This window comes from Caretta caretta, chromosome 10 (genome assembly GCF_965140235.1).
Source record: "Caretta caretta isolate rCarCar2 chromosome 10, rCarCar1.hap1, whole genome shotgun sequence".
Classification (NCBI taxonomy): Eukaryota; Metazoa; Chordata; order Testudines; family Cheloniidae; genus Caretta; species Caretta caretta.
Window position 1 is genome coordinate 71,791,559 of NC_134215.1, and position 22,026 is coordinate 71,813,584.

General features: G+C 45.0%; 1 protein-coding gene across 1 annotated transcript in view; it reads right to left on the reverse strand.

The window, feature by feature from the left end:
* AGBL1 (AGBL carboxypeptidase 1) overlaps window positions 1-22,026 on the reverse strand; it is a 390,925-nt gene that overhangs the window by 239,181 nt on the left and 129,718 nt on the right. The window contains exon 18 of the mRNA XM_075133176.1: window positions 1,836-2,016. Within this exon, the coding sequence (XP_074989277.1) occupies window positions 1,836-2,016 (181 nt within the window). The remainder of the gene's footprint in view (window positions 1-1,835; window positions 2,017-22,026) is intronic.

Below are 22,026 nucleotides of genomic sequence, written 5' to 3' on the forward strand. Positions count from 1 at the left end.
ATTCCCTCCGTTCCTCCATCTGCTGGAGACTTTAAGTGCAGTGAAGTGGGGGGGTGGGACGACAAAAAAACCCATCCACCTTCAATTTGCCTTTGCCTCCTGGAAGGATTAGGGCATTTGGTGCCTGCAGAGACCTAGAACACTCAGGGGTTATGTCTTATTCCATCAAATGGAGCTGCCAAGCTGCTGTTGTGCCGAATTCCTTAGAGGTGATATATCATGAATGACATGATGGTTCGTAGCATTGTGACAGGCTGGGGAATATCAAAGCAACCTCTAGCACCTGCCCACTGAAGCTTTTGCACCAACTCAAAATGAATTGATTTGGGAAGTTTGATAAAGTTATGTTCAGTTTCTTTCATTGTTTTTCATTTTTTGCTACTACCTCTGCACTCGTGGGTCCCATCCAGCCTGTATCAAAATCAGAAGGGTCCACATGCCACAAGGAAGGGTGTTCCCAGAAGATCCCAACACAGTTTTACACACTCAAGAAGTCTGAAGGAGCAGCCATACTTTTGAGACCAATTTCCCAGACTTTTGAGATTAGCCTATTATAAGAAACTGTGGCCACGCACATGCATGAACCATGGTCACCAGTGAGGATCAAAAACTTAACACCTTCAGCACCAAAAATGGAAGCCCCTACTCCTGACCAAAAGGAGTAACTCCTCTAGGTGTAATCAGCAGGTTGTTATAATCACTGAGGCCTGTCACCAGGGGGAAACATGATCACCCTAAAAGAAGACAGTGACTATATTATAGTGCCACTACCAAATACCCATCACAAGTGGGCAAACTCCATGTTCAGAAGCATTTGGGGTTTCCCCAAATATCACACAAGCCCATCTCCTCTAGCCAGGTTCTAAAATAGGGTCTCTCTCCAACTCACTGGCTACCTTGTATTTCAGGTTTCTACATCAGAAACAGGATAGTGATTTCTTCAATTCAGTCAAGAGAGTGAGGGAGTGAGTGACTGTGTGCATGTGTTGGGGTGGAAAAGGAGGGAGCATGCAAAGAAGACTCCAAGTGTATGTCTGCCCAGTAAAAGCCGTGTACAACTAGCTTACCTGAGCTCCCTTGAATCCAGCTAGCAGGGGTAATAGTAACGAAGACAATGCAGCACGGGCGCTGCAGCACAGGTAATACAAGCCCAGCAGAGACCCAGGGTACGTACTCAGCTCACTATCCACTCTGAAGTCCTCCCGGCACGGTCTTCACTTCTATTGTTACCCAGGGGGCTAGCTCAGGTAGGCGAGCCCACGCACAGCTTTTGCTGTGCAGACATCCCCCAAGAGAATTCAGAGCAGATCAGCATTCCCTAGGCCCAAGAGGACCGAAAATCCATCAAGAAATGTGAGTGGGGAGATGACAGGAGCATCACTGGCTGTAAGTATTTAAATGAAAACACAAAGGTAAAATAGATCCATAATCCTCTTCCCCCTTCTCAGGCAATGCAAAACATTAATTAAAGCAAGTTATTCCCAAGCATTGCTATCTTGCAGCTGATGTCTGCACTGAGTGATTTAGTAGGGGCAGATGGATTTCTTTTTAGCCAGCTAGAGCCAAGTTAGGCCATGAGGTTGTGGTACAGCTCTGTCCTGGCAGCTGAGAGCTATTATTGCTACTCACAGTTGTGAAATCAGACACCAAACAAGTGGCTTTTGTGTGGCTGTATGTGACTAACACAGAATGCCAGGATCCACAGGAAGGATGTTCTCCTGACTAAGGGCTCCCAAGATAAGGCTTGCTGCCCAAACCGAGGTAAAGTTTCCCAAATAGGTCCAGGAAAGGTTTCTCAGACAGCCCCAGGGTAAACAAAGGTTGTCACAACTCACTTGCCATTAATGACTCCATCTGGATTGAGCATGGGGATGATTTTGAAAATGAAACATTTCCTCAGGAGCTCAGCAATGGGGTCACCGCTCACTAGGAACTCCACAGTCCCCTTCATTACCCAGCTGGCATTGCTCTCCCCAGGGTGAACACGGGCCATGAGCACCACATAGGGACGATTGCCTATAAAACAGAAAATAAAACTTTGTTTTGTATTTGATCTTTGTGGGTGGCATTTTGCCTTTTAATCCCTGGAGAGAATGATATGACAGTGAGCCAACAGAGAGGCAACGCTCCTTTGGTTTTGACATTTCCTAATTCTAAAGGCCATATTTTCAAACTGGCTTCCAAATTTGCACCCATGATTTTGCACATGGACCCCCACCATCCCGGACTTTGCCTGCATAGATAACTGTATGCACAGCTATAGGGTTTTCTGCCTGAACCTGCAGCTTCAGATTTCAAGGCCATTTATGAAAGTTTGACCCTGTAAATTAATGACAAATTGCGCTGATGCTTAAAGGTGACAGGACAGGATTCCATTTGCTAAGTCCCAACTTCACCTTGTGTGTTTCTCCTTGAGCAGCTGATAACGTTCTAAGCCCCTAAGCATCTACCTGTCCTTAGGATTTTGCCTGAGATGCAAGATCTTGGGAAACTTCCTAAGCCCTCCAAACTGTCAGACCTTTTGGTATTAGCACTGCTGGGGGAATCAAACCCACTGGTGTTACAACTGTGCAGGTGACTTTGCACAAAATAAAGGAAGAATAGAGATACAGGTTTTATCTAGGCAGGCTGCAAAGAGGACAGTGTCTGAGGTCAACCATCACTACATACTCACTTAAAGTAAGAGAGACATTATTTCCCTGATTTAAGTAAACATAGGTGGTGCAACTAGTGACACGTATAGTTACTATTGCCTGACACTTTCAATTATAAGACATTGTTTTCAGTTGCTTACAACTTTGCCAAACTATTTGCTGGGGTTGAAATTTTCAGTGCCAGGTGTCTGCTTAAAGAGGAATTATTTTGGGAAATTTCAGCTAAAAATGTTGTTTTGCCCATGTTAAAAAAAATTTTACAACTATTGCATTGAGAAACTCTAACACCTTCATGCTTTAGTGAAGGGAGCTGAAACTTGACAGGAGTTGGAGGGAGTCATCGTGATATCAGGGATGTGTCTTGCTGTTCCTGTGAAAAAATGTCTAAACTTGGCCAAGTAATAAGCCTCTGAAAAATCTCAGTTTGCACATTCCATCTTCACTAAGCATGCTCCATGGAGAGAGGGAGGGACAAGGTCTGGGAATGGGGATGATCGGTGTTGGGATGGAGGGAGAAGAGCACAGGAGGGGGGATGTGGGCAGGAACTGGGAACAAAAGTGAAAGAAGAATTATTTTGCTTAAAAATGATACTGTTGTGAGTATTCACAATGTTGAGCATGACTTTGTGTATTTTGGTTTTGTGCAAACCAGCATTTGTTAGTGTCACACCAATGCCAAGATGATTTTGTCCAGCTCTATCAGATCATTTCTGAAATATGGAACATATTCTTTTGCTGTACCTATATTGCTCAAGGGGACCTGGATTGACAAGCCTTTAGGGCAGGACCAAGCAGAACCTGTGTCCCTGCAAAAGGCATCAGCTACTCTTTACAATATTATTGCTTATTCAGTAAATAAATACTGAATTAACAAATGATAAAACTTTGCCCTCCTATAGCGCCTCCTGAGGATCCCAACGTCACCACTTTACAAACATTCACGTCTTAATCCTCATAATGTCCATGTTCAAATAATTAGGTAAAGTAAAGAGAGGTTTAGTAACTTGCCTGACAAAACAGGACTGTGGAAGAGATGGACAGAATTCAGATTTCTCATTTCCTACTCATTTGTATCAACCCATAGACCATGTTTCTTCTTGACAACTGCATATGTAGTTCTTTAGTTATTCCTCATTGTAAGTGTCTGGGCTACAGACTCAGATCTAGAGTTAATTTCCCTCTTTCTTTCTCCCTCGTTCCTCCCAAGCCCCCTCTCCTCCTGCCAACAAGTAAGCAAGTATAAAACAATGTAAGCTGTACCTCTGATTTGAGAACTCACACAGAGCTGCTGTATCATGAGTCCAGTAAAGCAACGTGAACTAGAGCTCAGTTTCCTGATAGCCTTATATTAGTTCCGTATTGTTCACATACTATGACTTCCTGTGGGTTACACTGATCAAAATACAGAAAATGCCTCGAGCATTTAAAAACTGCAAGAAAAGATCACCCTGGCCTTTGCAAAGCCGCTAGCAGCATCTTGCCAGTCTCAGAGGGTGAGGCTCCTGTTCTGTTACGGCCTCTGCGCCGTCTGTCTGTAGCACTTTAAAGTAGCAACAAGCAAAAACTTCAGCCTTTGCAAAGACATCAGCTGCATTTTCCCATTTCCAGACATTTTCTTCTCTCCCCCATCACCATGATTTAGTGCTGTTTTTCAGTCTCACTGCTGAGTTAAACTTATGGGACTGTGCAGTTGTAGCAGGGAATGGGGCTCCTGAGAACTCTGAATGGACAACAGCTGTAAACAGCACAAAGCAAAATAAAACGTGTTCTCTTTTGCAGCTTTAACAACTCTTATCTCTTCTCCGCATAGGAGTAAGTGCAGCATGTTAATTGAGAGGCCTCGTTCCAGCATATGTATTTCTGCCCTCGGCCAAAAGAAAACCCGAGAGCAGGGTCAGCATGCTATCCACAAAAGCCCAGGAATGCTTTGCCATAATTTTGCCAGTGATGTAAGAGGCTGGAATCATAGAATCATAGAATATAAGGGTTGGAAGGGACCCCAGAAGGTCATCTAGTCCAACCCCCTGCTCGAAGCAGGACCAATTCCCAGTTAAATCATCCCAGCCAGGGCTTTGTCAAGCCTGACCTTAAAAACCTCTAAGGAAGGAGATTCTACCACCTCCCTAGGTAACGCATTCCAGTGTTTCACCACCCTCTTAGTGAAAAGGTTTTCCTAATATCCAATCTAAACCTCCCCCACTGCAACTTGAGACCATTACTCCTCATTCTGTCATCTGCTACCATTGAGAACAGTCTAGAGCCATCCTCTTTGGAACCCCCTTTCAGGTAGTTGAAAGCAGCTATCAAATCCCCCCTCATTCTTCTCTTCTGCAGGCTAAACAATCCCAGCTCCCTCAGCCTCTCCTCATAAGTCATGTGTTCCAGACCCCTAATCATTTTTGTTGCCCTTCGCTGGACTCTCTCCAATTTATCCACATCCTTCTTGTAGTGTGGGGCCCAAAACTGGACACAGTACTCCAGATGAGGCCTCACCAATGTCGAATAGAGGGGAACGATCACGTCCCTCGATCTGCTCGCTATGCCCCTACTTATACATCCCAAAATGCCATTGGCCTTCTTGGCAACAAGGGCACACTGCTGACTCATATCCAGCTTCTCGTCCACTGTCACCCCTAGGTCCTTTTCCGCAGAACTGCTGCCTAGCCATTCGGTCCCTAGTCTGTAGCTGTGCATTGGGTTCTTCTGTCCTAAGTGCAGGACCCTGCACTTATCCTTATTGAACCTCATCAGATTTCTTTTGGCCCAATCCTCCAATTTGTCTAGGTCCTTCTGTATCCTATCCCTCCCCTCCAGCGTATCTACCACTCCTCCCAGTTTAGTATCATCCGCAAATTTGCTGAGAGTGCAATCCACACCATCCTCCAGATCATTTATGAAGATATTGAACAAAACCGGCCCCAGGACCGACCCTTGGGGCACTCCACTTGATACCGGCTGCCAACTAGACATGGAACCATTGATAACTACCCGTTGAGCCCGACAATCTAGCCAGCTTTCTACCCACCTTATAGTGCATTCTTCCAGCCCATACTTCCTTAACTTGCTGACAAGAATACTGTGGGAGACCGTGTCAAAAGCTTTGCTAAAGTCAAGAAACAATACATCCACTGCTTTCCCTTCATCCACAGAACCAGTAATCTCATCATAAAAGGTGATTAGATTAGTCAGGCATGACCTTCCCTTGATGAATCCATGCTGGCTGTTCCTGATCACTTTCCTCTCATGCAAGTGCTTCAGGATTGATTCTTTGAGGACCTGCTCCATGATTTTTCCAGGGACTGAGGTGAGGCTGACTGGCCTGTAGTTCCCAGGATCCTCCTTCTTCCCTTTTTTAAAGATTGGCACTACATTAGCCTTTTTCCAGTCATCCGGGACTTCCCCCGTTCGCCACGAGTTTTCAAAGATAATGGCCAATGGCTCTGCAATCACAGCCGCCAATTCCTTCAGCACTCTCGGATGCAACTCGTCCGGCCCCATGGACTTGTGCACGTCCAGCTTTTCTAAATAGTCCCTAACCACCTCTATCTCCACAGAGGGCTGGCCATCTCTTCCCCATTTTGCGATGCCCAGCGCAGCAGTCTGGGAGCTGACCTTGTTAGTGAAAACAGAGGCAAAAAAAGCATTGAGTACATTAGCTTTTTCCACATCCTCTGTCACTAGGTTGCCTCCCTCATTCAGTAAGGGGCCCACACTTTCCTTGGCTTTCTTCTTGTTGCCAACATACCTGAAGAAACCCTTCTTGTTACTCTTGACATCTCTGGCTAGCTGCAGCTCCAGCTAGAGCGTGACCAGAACTTATTTCCAGAAACCCAGTGGAGGTTATTTGGTTTTTTTTCACTTGCCTGGGTTCTGCACCCTCTGAGGACTCCTGCAAGGTGCAGAGTGACCGCATCCGTCACTGAAGACATTTGGTTGTTGACGGAATTCAGCACTTCGCAAGATTGGGCCCATGGGTTCGAGCAAATTCACGGGGGGGGGGGGGGGGTTCTTCTCCTGGCTTCACACATGGATGCTATTGAAATTTATCAGGTAACAGTAGATATATGGTATGGCTGGGGTGGAACACATGACCTTTGGCTCCAATTAGAGAGGCCTCTGGTACATCAACTGAAGCCTTCTTTTAAAAACACGCAGGAACTACAGAGTAAGTTCCTTACCCGTGAGCAGCTCTGACTTTCCATCCACAGGAGTGTGGCAATACAGGCGCATGCCAGCCAGCGCACTGCATGCTACCGGAGACCTTGTTAGCACATGCTCCCTCCCTACAAGCATTCACTGATAAATCCCATGCTGGATTGCTGTGCATCCCTGGATCACACCCTGCAGGAAGACTAATGATGCAGTAAATAGAACAAATTGCTGATGACACAGCCATAAAATTCCCTTCCACTGAAATATCCCAGAAACATAGATTTAGTTCTGTGGTAAGCAGGGGCCTAGGAGTGAGCTGATCTTGTACTTTAAGCCACTCAGCCACCTATCTGCATTACTATTGCTTTAGTAAAGGTGATGAATGTTATTGCTCATGAAAGTTCTGGACAATGGCTCTGGCCAGTCATGCTAAGCATAGACAAGCCCAGTGCGAGTTTCTTGGACACAAATCAGCGGATGCAGCTCAGTCCTGACCTCCAACTCCCCCTGCTATTGCAGTATTGGCTCCAGACAGGGTTCTGCTGAAGCACCACATTCCTGACTCAATTCACCCCTTGCTATGCCACTGCTGGGCCACACACACACAGCAAGGCCAGTGAACTTGACACCTGTCCTGCCTCCCTATCTGCTGTTCCAGACTGGAGTGTCTCCTAATTGTCAGTGGTGCCCAGTTGCACGTGGTTTCATGACATGTACAGTCACTCGGGATCTCTTTCTCACATGGGTCCTTCAAGGCTAAAATTTGAGACCAGATATAAAAAGTATTAGACCAGTTCTTAGACAGAATCCTTGCTGAATTCTGGGGATGCTGCCAGAAAGCTCGGGACAGCCATTTATCTTTGCAAAGCCCACATGGCATATAACCTTCTCTGAGAATGCAAATAATAAAAAGAGAAAGCACAGGAACCTTTTCATGCTACATAAAGCCTATTCCAACTGATTATGTCTTGTTTCACTGTGTAACATTTCAACATGCCCAGAATATAACAGGGCACCAATAGACGCCAGGAATCCTGAGGTGAAGGATTAAAGAGGCACCAGCACCTCCTGGGAAACTTTAAAAAATATCCTTTGAAGTAAGAGTTCTGCTAACATATCACACATTTCCCATCTCTCTTCCTCTTCCCTTCATTCATTATGACTCTGGGTAATTGCATGAAAACAGGGGCTGTGTGTCTTCAGTACAGCTTGCCTGCACCTGCTGCTTAATCTTATACCTGTTGTCAGGTTCCTCTGGCTCTGACATCATCAAGGCTTGATGCAAAGGCAATTCTGACATTGCTGAAGATTATGACAGCAAATGTGGGAGCCAGCAACAGAGGCAGAGAGAAACATGAAACCAACAACATCCCATTGTCCCTCAGAATAAAGAACAAGTGAGGGGGAGTGCAGCACAGTTCCAGATGGGCCTGATCCAGGTAGAGATTCTGAGCTCCTCAAATTTCAGGGTTCTTTCATTCTGACTCTGCTCACTGTAAAGATAAGCAGTTTCCACACAATATAGGACTGGGATTTTAAAGGGAGCTGATAGAGGTTACATATCCAATGCCCATTGAGTTCAGACTATCTGGGTTTGGATTCTCCCCATCTGCTAACACACACACACACTCTCTCTCTCTCTCTCTCTCTCACTCACCTTGGAAGTTCAGGGCTCGACAACCAAAGTTTATCTTTCATGCCCACCGCTCAGCATGATGGGGCTTTATTTTGTGCAATGCTGTTAACACACATGCATTCAGCATCCCAAAGCCTGACAGCTACACTAAGCCAGACAGCAGACAGTATATGGTGCGAGGCAGACACAACAGGGCTCCAAGAACACTGTATGGGATGACTATAGAAAAGCAGCTGGCCATGAGGCCACCTATTACACATCTCACAGGAGACATTGATACCGAGTTGTCAGACTCTTTCAGTTGCTGCAAGACCTGGTAATCTCCTTCCCTCTCCATCTGTTGCATCCCTGCATTATTCAGGAGGGTTGGGGTTTTTTTAAGTACATAATAATTTAAGTATTATTGTGCCAAATGGCAAAAAGGGAACATTACAAGTTTAAATTGTCTTGGCCATGAACCGCCTGTTTTCTACTTCAATATCCTGGTGGGGGTGTTTCAGGCTCCAGGTTGCTTGGCAACCTCCTTTTGTTGCACGTGTCATTTGAATTCATTCACCTTTGAATTCGAGACGTTCAGAGATGATTGGCCAGTCAGAACACAGGCACACGCTGCTCAGGCTGGGTGCAGCTTGACACGGTGCCACTTCTGATCTTTACACTCGGGGAGCTGTCAAGTATGGTTTTAGATCTATTTTGAGACATTTGAAAGCCGTGGGAAGAAGCTGCCAGGCATTATTTCTCCACGGACATGGCACTCTGCCTACAGAGCATGGCTTGGCACAGCATCCCCTTTTCCTCCTTCCCACAGTCTCTATGCTGCTGTTAGCACTAATCTCCCAGATTGCCCTTCCAACAGATTATCTAGATGGCTGATGTAGCTGGCACCGGATTAGGGTTAGAGGAACATGAGTATCTATCATTCACAGCCCACATTCGAGACATACCATAGCCTGAATTTGTTCTAAAGACAGTAGGCAATTTGAGACGTTCTCAAGTATTTTGTACTGCAAATCACCGATTTTCATTCTGTGTGTTTTGAAAGTTAGACCTTGGGATGAGAGCAACACAGGTTGCCTTGTTATATTGAGGCAATCTGAGGCATGGCAGGTAGACAGGGGACGAAGGTGCTATTACCTTGTAGGATTGCCACCTCTTAGGTACAAAAGAACAGGACATCTGGGATGATCCTGATACCATAAACTGGACAGCTGGCATTGTGTATGGAGCACCTTTTCAGATTTCCCGGGACAGCTACCTCAATACAGGGATGATCCTGCAAAAATCTGGGCAAGTGGCAACCCTAGTTCCTGTAGGAGTACATTTGTGAATGAGTCCTGCTGTGATGGTACCGGGCACTCAGGTGTAAGAGCAACTAAGAATTGCAGCTAGTGGGAGCTAGGAAGAGCAGGGGACATTTAAGCAAGAGCACAGCCAAACTGTATCCCACAAATGGGACTAGTCCTAACGCTGATCGAGGGCAGTGGGACCACAAGCCTCACCCCGAGCTCTCTCATGGGTTCCCCAGGCCTGGGTAGCTGGAGTGTTAAGTCCAGTGCAGAGGTCCAAAGAGAACTGCTAAATCCATGGGCAGATTTCCCCAAGAAAAGGATTTCACATGAAATGAATCAGGCAGGAGAAAAAGGCTCAGAACGTTTCCTTTGTCATAAAACATTCTCCCATGGTAATCTATAATGACGGGGAAAGGAAACTGTGATAATTTATGTGACAGTGTAATGGGTTCAGGGTGATATATGATACTTTATAAAAAGTGAACCTGAGTGGGACAGAACTTTAATAAGTCTCCAACTCCAAAACGGTAATATTGTAACCTATTGCACCAATATTTCATGCTGCATACTCACTGTTCATACACAGAGGTATCTATATTTACCTAATTTGCAGTGCAAACTTCAGCCAACTAAGGGCAAAGGCTTGGCAACCCTCCAGTGATTTCTCTGGTGAGTCACACATGCAAGGGACCAAAGGCGTCATTAGCCTATTACAATGTACTTCCGTTGACTTCCAGGGAGTTGTGCCTGCTTATGCCAGCAGTGAATTTGCCCCAAGGACTTTGTCTGAACTCAGGGCCATATACTCTCCTTAGTCTACAGCTACCAACCCCACTGACTTAGTCATGGCTTCTTTGCATGTATAAAAGGTAACATGTGGCCCAATGGGAGAGACTGCAGATGGGGGTCAGTGCAGATAGGGTCCCGCAGGGTATTCACAGGGAATTACAAATTGCTGCTCATACTGTGTGCAATGCTCCCACTGGTGCCTTCCTCCCTCTGAAAAACACAGTTCCTCTTAGTGCAATCCCTAGTCTCCTGTGCTGACACTGCTTGCTCTTTGAGCATAACAGCAAGGAGGAAGAAGAATTACTTAGAGTGCTAGACAGGGGTGAAATCAGGGTTAATAGGATGAAACTTAGCAAAGGAATATTTAGGCTGAATATTGGTAAGATGTTAGGCCGAGGAAGAGACTCCTCTGGGGAGTGGTAGAAGCTTATGTATAACTAGATTGCCCAAACACTAGAAGTCATTTTGTACAGAACACTCCTACGCTGCCCAGTGGAGAGAGGAGGTGATTTAACAGGCGTTTCCTTCATTAATTTATATGGACCAATTCCTGAAGTCCTTACTCTGGCAAAACTCCCAGAGAGTCTAGACAAGTGAAGAATGAGGAAAAACATGAATAAGGACCTCAGGATTTGGCCCGATCATTCTATAACAGCAGGTTAAAATCAAGTTGGATCCCACCAGGTTAGATCTCTAACTTCTACTTTCCAGAGTTGACATGAAGAATGGAGCATGGGGTAGTGATCCAATCAGAGCTGGGAATAAGAAGCATCAGATGCAGCAGGAAGATACAATACCCAGGGAAACAACCAACCATTTGTAGGGGAGAAGAGTTCAATTTGTTATCTGAAGGGACGGCTCTGAAGCCAGGAGTGCATTCTGGTCACAGATACTGTCTCTATGGAATGGAGATCCATTTCCTGCTGAATCCCACCTACAGTAAGGAAATGTTCATTCTTAAACATACGTTGAGTCTTTAAAAGAGGCACAGCACCATCTCTCCCTCTGATTTGAGATCCTCCTGAGGGGATGAGTTTTAACAAACAAAAAATTATGAGGCAGCAGCACAATCAGTCTCCCATTATCAGAGGGATAAAATATCAAATTTTTATCAAGAGATAAAGCATCACAGATTGGCTCTGATAGGAAAAATTAAATTCCTGGTCTCCACTTGATTTGATTTTTATCACTCTTTTGCCCCAGAAATGTTCTGTTGGGGAATGCTTAAAACAAATTTTCATTCATCCCACACTAACCAAATGGGAAGTGTTTCCGACTGTGCACATGCAAGATAAAGAGAGAGAGAGAGAAGGTCAGATAGTAAAAAAGAGAAAGAAAAAAATCTTTGAACAGCAGCTTCTAACACTTCACAGCAGCAAAACCATCACAGCAAAGGCCTTTTGTAGGTTCACTTCCTTGGTGTTATCATTGCACTCACTCCTGGCACGTTGCTGTCTCAGTCTGATCCTAGTCTTTAAAACAGTATCTCCCATAGGTGATCACAGATGAAACATTCCTCGTATTCCACCTAAGAGAGTTTGGCAAGGTAGAACTGTCTCCACCTTTCAGTAACGAAGCTTGCCTTGATGGCTCAGTAGAGAGTTCCAGATATCACTGAGCAAGGTAAGGGAGCAACCAATGGGGTCTTCTGTCCTTGGGCAGAGGGCTGGTTGCTTCATGGGAATGAAGCTGTTGTTGGCCCAGGGAAGGAGGTGAACTTGTGCCATAAGGTACCTCATCCGCTAGTGGACTATGCTGCAATGAGCAGGTAGGGGGATTAGGAGGACGTTCTGAATAGAGGGGGAAATTCTAGCCCCCAATGGAGCAGCTACAATATCCTAAGCTTCTGCCCCAGCAAGGGACAACCTCACCCATAAATGACATCATTCTGTACATGGTTTTGAGTTGATGCAAATAAGAACAGTGAGGTAGAGAATCAGACTGCAAAGGGTGGCTACATTTTTCTGTGATGCTTAGGAGTAGTTACCTCAGTGGCTGATCTGTGTTGTTAATGACTGTTATCCATTTGGAATTCATTTTTTATCTAGCAATCTGAACACATCTCTTCAAAGAACAGCTGTCTCCAAGTTCCAGCTGAGCAACCAGCATGCAAAGAAGTGCCTGAATGTTACTTTCTGTGGCACCAAACTAAGGCATGTGGACTTCCAGGTATAGTTTAGAGTGGTTCTAGATTGTAGCCTCACCTACTATCAATGTGCATCAACTTAAGGTAGCATCTTGAGAGGGAGGAGAGGGGGACGCTGGAGATCTTCGTAGATGGGAAAGTCTGAGTTCGTTATCACACAGCCATATTCTCGTCTTCTCAGCAGCTGAACACTGTGTGCCAGTACGGGCTTGTAGAATACATACAAAACTTGTCACTATGCAGTTAAACACTGTTATGAGTGTTGAAGTCAACAGCAGCAGTCTAGCTTTCGGTCCTCATACATATCTTATCACCATCCCTTCGAAAAGCATAATAAATAATAATAACAATAATAATACAAGAATATGACCACGCAATAATGAACCCAGACTTGCCCATCTACAAAGATCTCCCAGATGTCAACTTAACTCAAGGAACCCTTTCCAGTTAGTGGCCAAAGCTCTTAAAACCGCAGGACTCCAACCAAAAGACAAGTGGCAAAGGCTGTGAAAATAGCCGGGTCAACAATCAAGACCTGATTATGGATCCTACAGACCAACCACCTTGCTTCCCCATGCCATGTAAGATATGGATCAGCGCAAGCATATCAAAACCTCCTTTGGGCACTGTAATTACCAAGTACGTGAATGGAAAATGAAGGACAACCCTATATGCTAATATAGAGAAGACATCCAAACCATGGAACACCTAGTGAACTGCACTTCTCTAAAATTTTTCTCCAGATGGAATGACTCAAGGCTGTCTGTGTCACTGGAAGCCACAGAGTGGATGACAAACTTGGACATAAACTTTTGTGTTTCTTTTCAAGTTGTCATATGAAAGAAGAGCACATCTATGCATTGGTGTTTTATGTTTATGGCTGGAGTCCCAGGGAGCCTTCTTCGGGATGAGAATGGTGTACGTGGGTGTTGGAAGGGAGGTAGTTTCTGGGATGAACTGCAGAACTGATGAGTGCAGATGTTATTACTATTATTAAACATGTTGTTATCAATATACCCTAAGGGCCCTATCAGGATCAGGGCCCTGTTGTGCTGTGGACTGTTAACACTGAGATATAGGTAGGGTGTTGAATGACTTCACTGTTTATTTCCTTGCTCTTTTGCAGTTTGCTTTGGTGGGCTGTGAAAGCTTTAGCTCAAAATGAATGAAGTTTTTTGGGGTACAAATAAATAACTGCTACCTGCACACCTTGTGATGCATGGTGCTGAAGAACTAGTACCTTCAGCTACCCAAAAAGGCAGGTTCTTTAACTTTGCTCATTCAAGGGTTTTCCTGGGTTTATAGCTTTTGACCACTCTAGCAACATTTGGTTAATGAGCCCTGGGTTATACATACAGCTGGGAACCATGCCCATCAGATTCCTTCATTCATGCTGCTGTATAAATGTGCAGACATGCACACACACGGAAATATCAATTTCCATATGACTTTGCCAGGAACGTAACACTCTTCAGAGAGGCTGAATAGCACATAAAATACAAAATTCTTTTTCCTCTAGTGATTAAATATGTAGCAAGTGGCTCTTTGGTTCATGGAACCAGCTAAATAGGACATCTGAGAAGAGGCCGGATGGAGTACAATGAACAGTTATGTTTCTTCCTACAGCATCTGACGTTACAGTAACAGAGATAACTACCACCAGGATTCTCAACCGTCATGCTTTAGGGCATCAACTGACCTTCAGCTGGGGTCAGGAAGAATTGTTTCCAGGTGCTATAAGAGTGCACAGCAAGGCATGCTGTGAGGGGTTTATGCCATCCTACACCAGCCACTATTGGAGGCAAGATACCAGACTAGATGGACCATTAGCGTGTTCTGGAAGGGCAGTTCATCTGTTCTTACAAACCAAGTGCCAGGAAAGTTTAGGAAAGGATTGTCTCTTTCTGAAAACTATTGCAAAAGTACTTTAACAAGACCAAGGAAACCCCGAGTGGAGCAGACAAGCTATTATGACAGTGACCACGTGACAATCCCACAGAGAAGAGGAGGGAACCAGGTTTGCTATAAAGTTCACATATCACCTACTGTTCCCCCTCTTCTTTCACCCACACCATCTTCTTAGAAGAGAAGAGCACATTCCAGTATATTAGAGCAACATTTCCAGCATTCGTTGACTATAGTATCCCAAATGATTTTCAAGTTATTTATTTTTAAAAAAATCAGTCCTGGCTAGAAGATTCTATTTGTCAAGTAATGGGATGATGCAAGTGATGGCTGCTGTTTAGCTTGAATTTCTGGCATATTTTGTGCATCCATCAGCTCAGTGGAGTTGACTACGGCGCCACGCTTCGCTGATGGGATCCCAATACCTTCCTGCATCTTTAACCCACATTTCACTGGCAGAGCTTTGAACATTTGCAACAAATGCTGCCACAGGGCCTGTCTCCCTGTATGGCATAAGAAGAGCTAGCTCTGGTTCCTACCTATTTGCCTTGGAGGTTCACTGGCCCTTAAGTCATTATTGCATTGCAAAGCCTTTGCAGCCACTTCATCTTCAGGTTTGTAAACTATCAAAATGCTTTTAAAATATATAACACTTATTTAAATAAAAGACTATCCTTGTCAATCAATGTCATGACAGGCTGATGACTAGCACTGCATGGTATGATTTATTTCCCCATTTTGCCCACCAGAAAGCTTTTTATGCCAATACCTTATTTGCAAGGGATAAGGCGACATCCATTCTTTAACTGCTTAAAGAGTTAGATTGACAAGGTAGATGAGCTAATATCTTTTATCAGACCAACTTCTGTTGGTGGTTGGGACAAAACTTTCAAGCTTCACAGAATGTCTGAGCTAAATACAAGTTGAGTCAGACTGTTACGCATAAGGGGTTCAAACATTCTGTAAGAGACCAAATTAAAATGAAGTGAGCAACTAAGGGTTAGCAGGCAGTAGGGTGTGTTACAATTTGTTGTAATGAGCCATAAAACCAGTGTCTCTGGTTAGAGTTATGATAAAAACCATATATGGTTTAAAAAAAAAAAAACACTCCTTGCCTACCATTCTGACACCTTCAGATATTAAAATGGAAAGAAGTTTGAAAGCTTAATACACTTTACTTAGGCTGTTTGTTTGCTCTGTGCATTTCACTCAGCTTGGATGATGAAAGTAAGTTAGTCAGTTTCTCAGCTCATAGTCCAGTTTCACTTTCAGGTTCTCACGCATTAGCTATTGGAATAACTTTTAGGGCACATTGGCAGGGTATGTTTTAGGAAGTTTGTGCTAGTGCTTCCCTGTGCCTATAGGACTTCAGTTTCCATGAATGCAGAGAACATGAGCTGTTTACCACCAAACAGACTGTTTCCCCTGGCTGGGCACAGATTTTAATCGCAAGTTGTGGCTAGGCAGATGAAATTAAAAGCTAGTAAATAAGTTAGTGGGCTCTGCATGGCAAGGGATATTCGAACTGGGGAGAAAACTGATGATCGAGGATCGAGGAAGGGGGTCTCGTACTAGGGAAGAAACCTAGAGCTTGTGTTAGTTAGCAAAGCAATCTGGTCAATAATTCAACCCACCTGAGAGAGGAGAGTTTTGCTTTCTTAAGCACATCTCTACAAATGTGTGCACAGGCCAGCTCGTGGCCCGGCATACTGTGCTGCATGTGCCCACAAGGGTGGACTTGGGTATGTTGCATCTTGGACGGTCTGGGGTTAGCAAACACGAGGCGCAGTGAAAACAGAAAATCAGTCAGATGTATCGCGCAGTCTGAATGCCGGAGACAACATGCACCCAACGAATGCAGCTTATAACATCCCAGAATTGCAGACACCCTCTTGCTGCCTCTTGCTCACTTATTCGCCTGCTGCTCTCATTTCTTTCCTCAGTCTGAAGCCCAATTCCTGAGTCAGTTTGTGCTTCCCAGTGACCTCCTGGCTGTTGATTTTCTTGCCCTTTTAAAATGCTTGACAAAGGTGCCACAGAAGGAATTTGGCATCTGGAAGCTGTGACAGACATGACATGGCCTGATTTATGAAACATAGCTAAACAGCTAGGGCTGCCAAAGGCCAGGATTTACACAACTGTGTTCCTAGAGTGGCCTTCAATTCCAACTCTCCTACCCTGCTGCAATACAAATTCCCTATTGAGTTATGGAGCGACCTGCAGTAGCTTAGACACTGATTTATCAGGGCAGCCTTAGTGCCCGTGCTGTGAAAATAGCAGCCTGCCTCCTCCTGGCCACAGGGAAAGGAACGGCAAAGGGTCTGATTCTCCACGGACCTGGATCGTGGTAGCCTTTGCACCTGTGCAAAGTGGGCACAAAAGGCTACCACATTGAGGGGGTAGCATTTTCCCCCACTTTGCACAGATGTAAGTGACAACACAAGAGGAAAGTCAGGGAAGGATCAAGTCCTAGAAGTTTTTGACATCCTGAATATTATCCACATCATTATCTTTGCAATATTCCAAATGCTTCACTCAAGCATTTCCATTTTTGCTCTCCTATGGGAGGACAATTTTACCTTTTTTTCCCACCTGTTGCTTCACATCTACCTGGTGGCTGCAGGACCACCAAGGTATTTCTATAACTTTCTATCCTCTCTTGGATGAAGAACCCCTTCTTCTATCCATATACCCCTCCTTTCTCTGTCACCTCCTTCCCACTTCAGTCTCACCTTCTGCTGCGTTTTTTTTTTCCTCACGCCCACACAGATTCCTGGTGCCTATTAGCATCCACCTATTTATCTGGACATTTATACCATGCTTAACACCATGGTATCTGGGTGCCTAGCAAATGGCCCAGATCAGTAGTTCTCAAACTTTTTTTCCCATGGACGACTTGAAATTTGCTGAGGGTCTTGGCGGACCACTTAATGATCTTTCCAAATGTTTTTGTACCGTTAGCTAACTATTGTAAAGTTCTTTGGATAAAAGTGCTTTATAAAAAAAACTTCATAATTAACTTTTTTTATTCTACAGATAAAAGCACACAACTCATATTTTAATATCAGTAGTCTTACCTTTCTAATACAATGGATGTGCCCTCTCTCCCCCACCATGGCAGCCCCCGAGCTGGGGCTGGGAAGGAGGGCCACCTCTCCCAGGCAGCCACAGCCCTGAAGCTGAGGAAAGTCACCTCTTTCTCTGGCTGCCACAGCCCTGCATGTCCCAAATTCCCCCCACCCCCTCTTCTCATCCCACTGCCCCTTCCCACTTACCCCTATTCCCCCGAGGCCACCACCTCACCTTACATGTGTCTCTTCTCCAGGGTCCAGGCACCTAATTAGTTGAGCACGGCTCCACTAATTAGGTGGGTGGCCCTTCATGCTCTCTGTGTGGCTGCCCAGGTGCACACCTTAGAGGGAACTATTCGCGGACCACCTGAATGGAGCTCGCAGACCACTGGTGGTCCACGGACCACAGTTTGAGAACTTCTGGCCTAGATGTCAGTGTTGTTATGAAGCAATCGGTGACTAACTCCTTCTATCCACCCCATCGCTGCAACATCTGAGCACCTCACATACATTTATGAATGTGCCCTCAGAGCACCTGTAAGGTAAGGAAACACTGAGACAGAGGAATTTAATAGATACAGGGAGCTGGGGGTGAGCTGAGAACTGAGCACCGATCTCCTGAGTGCCAGGTCCAGTGTCTCATCCACAAGATCATCCTTTTTCCACTGCTTACAAACTGGCGTCTGAATTTCTGGCCAATGACTCAATGCTTGTCTACACTGCCCCACAGTTCAGACTACAGGGGTGCACACCTAAGTGCTGTGCTGTGCCTTGCCTGTTAGATGCCAGGGAGCCAACTAAAAGTGTCCTGGCATTAATGTAATCCTCTTCAAAACAGAACTACATTCATGTGAACTAAGAACCTTCTGGTGCGCACCCACAACATCCACATGAGGGAGCTACAGCGCACCACTTCGGTGTGCACAGCTATACACACCCCCGTAGTCCAAACTGCAGGACAATGTAGACATAGCCTTAGGGGCTCCATCCTTATTTTAAAAGGATGCTCACCTCAGTATCCTTCAGCAACCATCAAACAGCACTGCAGTATTTCCAACATAACTTAAGTGTGTTAGACCATTGCTATAGATTAGAGCAGTGTCAGTTTTGGTTTTTCACAGGGGCAAACTTGGAAAGCTTCCTACTTGCACAGACACACAGTCACACCCCACTACTCATTTACACACCGAAAACCACACACCCAGTTTATCACACACACCTCCACAAAGTGCCACAATCCCAAGACCTGCACCCACCCTTGTCTATTACAATTGTTTTGGGCACCAAGACGTGGCGAGTGGGAGAGAAGCCTCAAGGAAAGAGCTAGAGGAGAAGGTGAGAGGCCAGGGGGAGAGAAGAATGGTTGCAGAAGATTTTTTCAGACTTCTTGTAAAAGAAAACCTGACAAGATCACAGACAGGGGAAGGGAACTGAAGATGGAAGAGAGGCAACCTCATCATCACACCTTCTCATGCTTCCCCTACCCCCCCCCCCAAGACATACACACGTTTGTCATGCACAACCTACGCTCCACCCAGACTCACAAACTCATACATCTTCATCCACACACCTGTCCACACACCCACTGATCTTTAGTAAAAGGTAGGACATCTTTGCTCTGGCTAACTCATTGCCTGGTTCAAGGAACTTGAGCAGCACTGGGACTAACCTGGCAACCCCTCACAACAGCTCATTCAATGAGTTCAGTGAAAACAGAAGAGAGACTTGTAAAGGGAATTAAAAAGAGGCAGGGAAATTACATTTTTGTCCCCATAGCTAAGTAGCACGACAATTGCAACTGATAGAACAAATTAAATTCTAAATGCACTGGTGATTTGATAGATATCATTTTACTAAGTGTTACTGAGAAAATGCCTTCTTTGGGAAACAGAATTAAGATCCGGAACACAGCCTGTCGGTTCTGGGACCCGATTCGATTATGTGGAGTTTATTCGCAAAGTTAAGGAGAGGAAGGGAGAACACAATTATTCAGAGATACAGTGTCCCTTTAAAAAAATATAAAGCTAACCCTAGCAAAAGCAAATGCTTAAGAGTGTTGTGGGGGGAGCAGGTAGCTGATGGCCTGATAAGAAACACTTATATACAATTGTTCCCTTCTGGGAAGGGGAGGAATGGAATGGTAACCTGAAATGACAAATGTTAGTCTCTTTACTATTACTCTTAACTCTGGAGGTCACTCTAGTCTGGGAGATGAGAAATGGGATCCAGAGCCTTTCAGCTGGTGCATGAGGCCTTGAATCAAGTCCCAGACAACAGAAATGGATTCCTGTGAGCACTGAAGTGCTGCATGGTGGATCTTTTGAAGTGACTTGGGAGTCTGAATCCAGTTCCTAGTGGTTACATATCCACATCGCAACATCCAGCACAGCACTTGGTCTCCATGCTGATAATCTCAGTAGAAAGGCCAAGGCCCGAACATGAAAATTAACTCCTCTCTCACCTACAGAGATCACTGTTCCTGCATCAGAGACAAGGGGGTGAGCTCAGAGAACTTCCAAGTGTCTCATGTAGATGAGAACAAACCTGCCTCTTTTGCAAAGCACCGTTTCAATTAAGTTATCGAGTGGTTTCAGTCCTATTTTTATTGATAAATTCTTATAACTGCTGTATAACTGCTACTGCTTAGATGCTAACTAATTCTGGTTTCTGAGAACGTATACGTTACTCACAGGAAACCTCAGTGGTTTATGAGCAAATGTCAGTCAGTGGGGTGTTTTGAAAATGTTCACCTCAACTACCTGTTGCATATTATTCATGTTATGTGATTGGTCAACTAAGTCACATGGTAACAGTCCTGCTCTCTAATTGGATAACTGAAACTTTTAAATGAAACAGATAGGGTCTGATCCTGCACAGCTCTTGCAACTCCTATTGAAACTGAGTTGCAGCTGGGATTTACACACACCAGGCTCTAGAGCCACACAAGGATTTAGGTGTCAAACTGCCACTTTAGGCACCTAAAGCCAAAATTTAGAAGTCCCTACATGCCTATGTTTCTGTCATTAAAAGCTCTTAGGTGCCTAAAAGCCTGCTGCTGGGCCTTGACATAGCCATCCAGGTGCCTAGCTCACACCCCAGCAGTGTCCTCACACTAGGCGTTGCCATGCCTACCTCGCCTGTAGGGCCTGATCAATTCATGGCTTGGTTCCTGTATGAAACAAAGGAGGAGATTCCCCTTTTATAATTTTTAACCCAACTATGTGATATTCTGGGAGGCAGGGTCTCTCTCAATCTCTCCTTCTGAAGCTGTTTCCCTTTGTATAACTAGTCATTGGAACAAGGACTTGAATCTCCCACATCTGAGGTGAGTTCCCTAACCACTGAGGTAGAGAGTCATTTCACTGTGGCCTAATGACTATTTATTTATACAAAGGTGAACATCTTCTATGGAGAGAGACACGCTCCAGAGTAGCCCATTGGTTAGGGCACTCACTTAAGAGGGTGAGATGTTCCAAATCCTTGTTCCACATAAGGCAGAGAGGGGAAGTTAACCCAGATCTCCCATTTCCTGGGATGGTGCTCTTACCACTGGACTAAAAGTGGTAAGGAGAAGGGCTTAGATGTACCCAACTCCAGGCCAGGGCTTCTGCCTGTGAATCCTGAGGAGAAGGAGACACCTTCCTCCAACCTGGAGTTAGTCACCTAAGTCCCTTTGGAGAGGTGCAGTTTAGGCTATACCCCTCTTCTGTGTGTTTCCTATTGGCTATCTTAGACGATTTCCTGTTCAGTTTGCTGGGTTTTGTGGATCCCATTCTTAGGCACCCAACTCTCCACATGCACTGGACAGGGAGCCCTGGCACCTAACTCGGGGCTGTGGATTCTATGAGGTGGAAGGGTGCCTAAACATTAGCCGTTGCAACACTGAGTCTCAGTCCCCTTTGTGGATCTAGCCCCAAGGGCTCAGCACTTCAGGCCCAGCTCAGAAATAGAAGAACAACAAATACAAATACTGAATAGCAAATACACTTGCTCTCCCGTTATCACCTTTAATATTGTGCACATACAGCATTTGAAAAGAAAGGCCATCCTCCAAAGCTACATGTGAACAAAGTCCTAAATAACTAGTAAGATGTATGAACATAGTTGACCAAACAGCTGTTCATAATTCCAACAAATGTGCAATAACACGGTTCTGCACTATTCAACCAGCTCCTCTCATTAGTGATCCTGGGCTAGTTAGCTCAGCCTGGATAAGACAGGAATGCGTAAGTTGTAACATCAAATCTAGTAACTGAGGACTGCCTTTTCCAACCAGCCATTGGGTCCTCTGTTACCAAACCCTTTAAGGCTCAAAGAGGAGTCCAGATTACCTAAATGAGGCTGTAGAAGGCAATTTTTCAAAGATGGGGAAGCACCAGGAAAC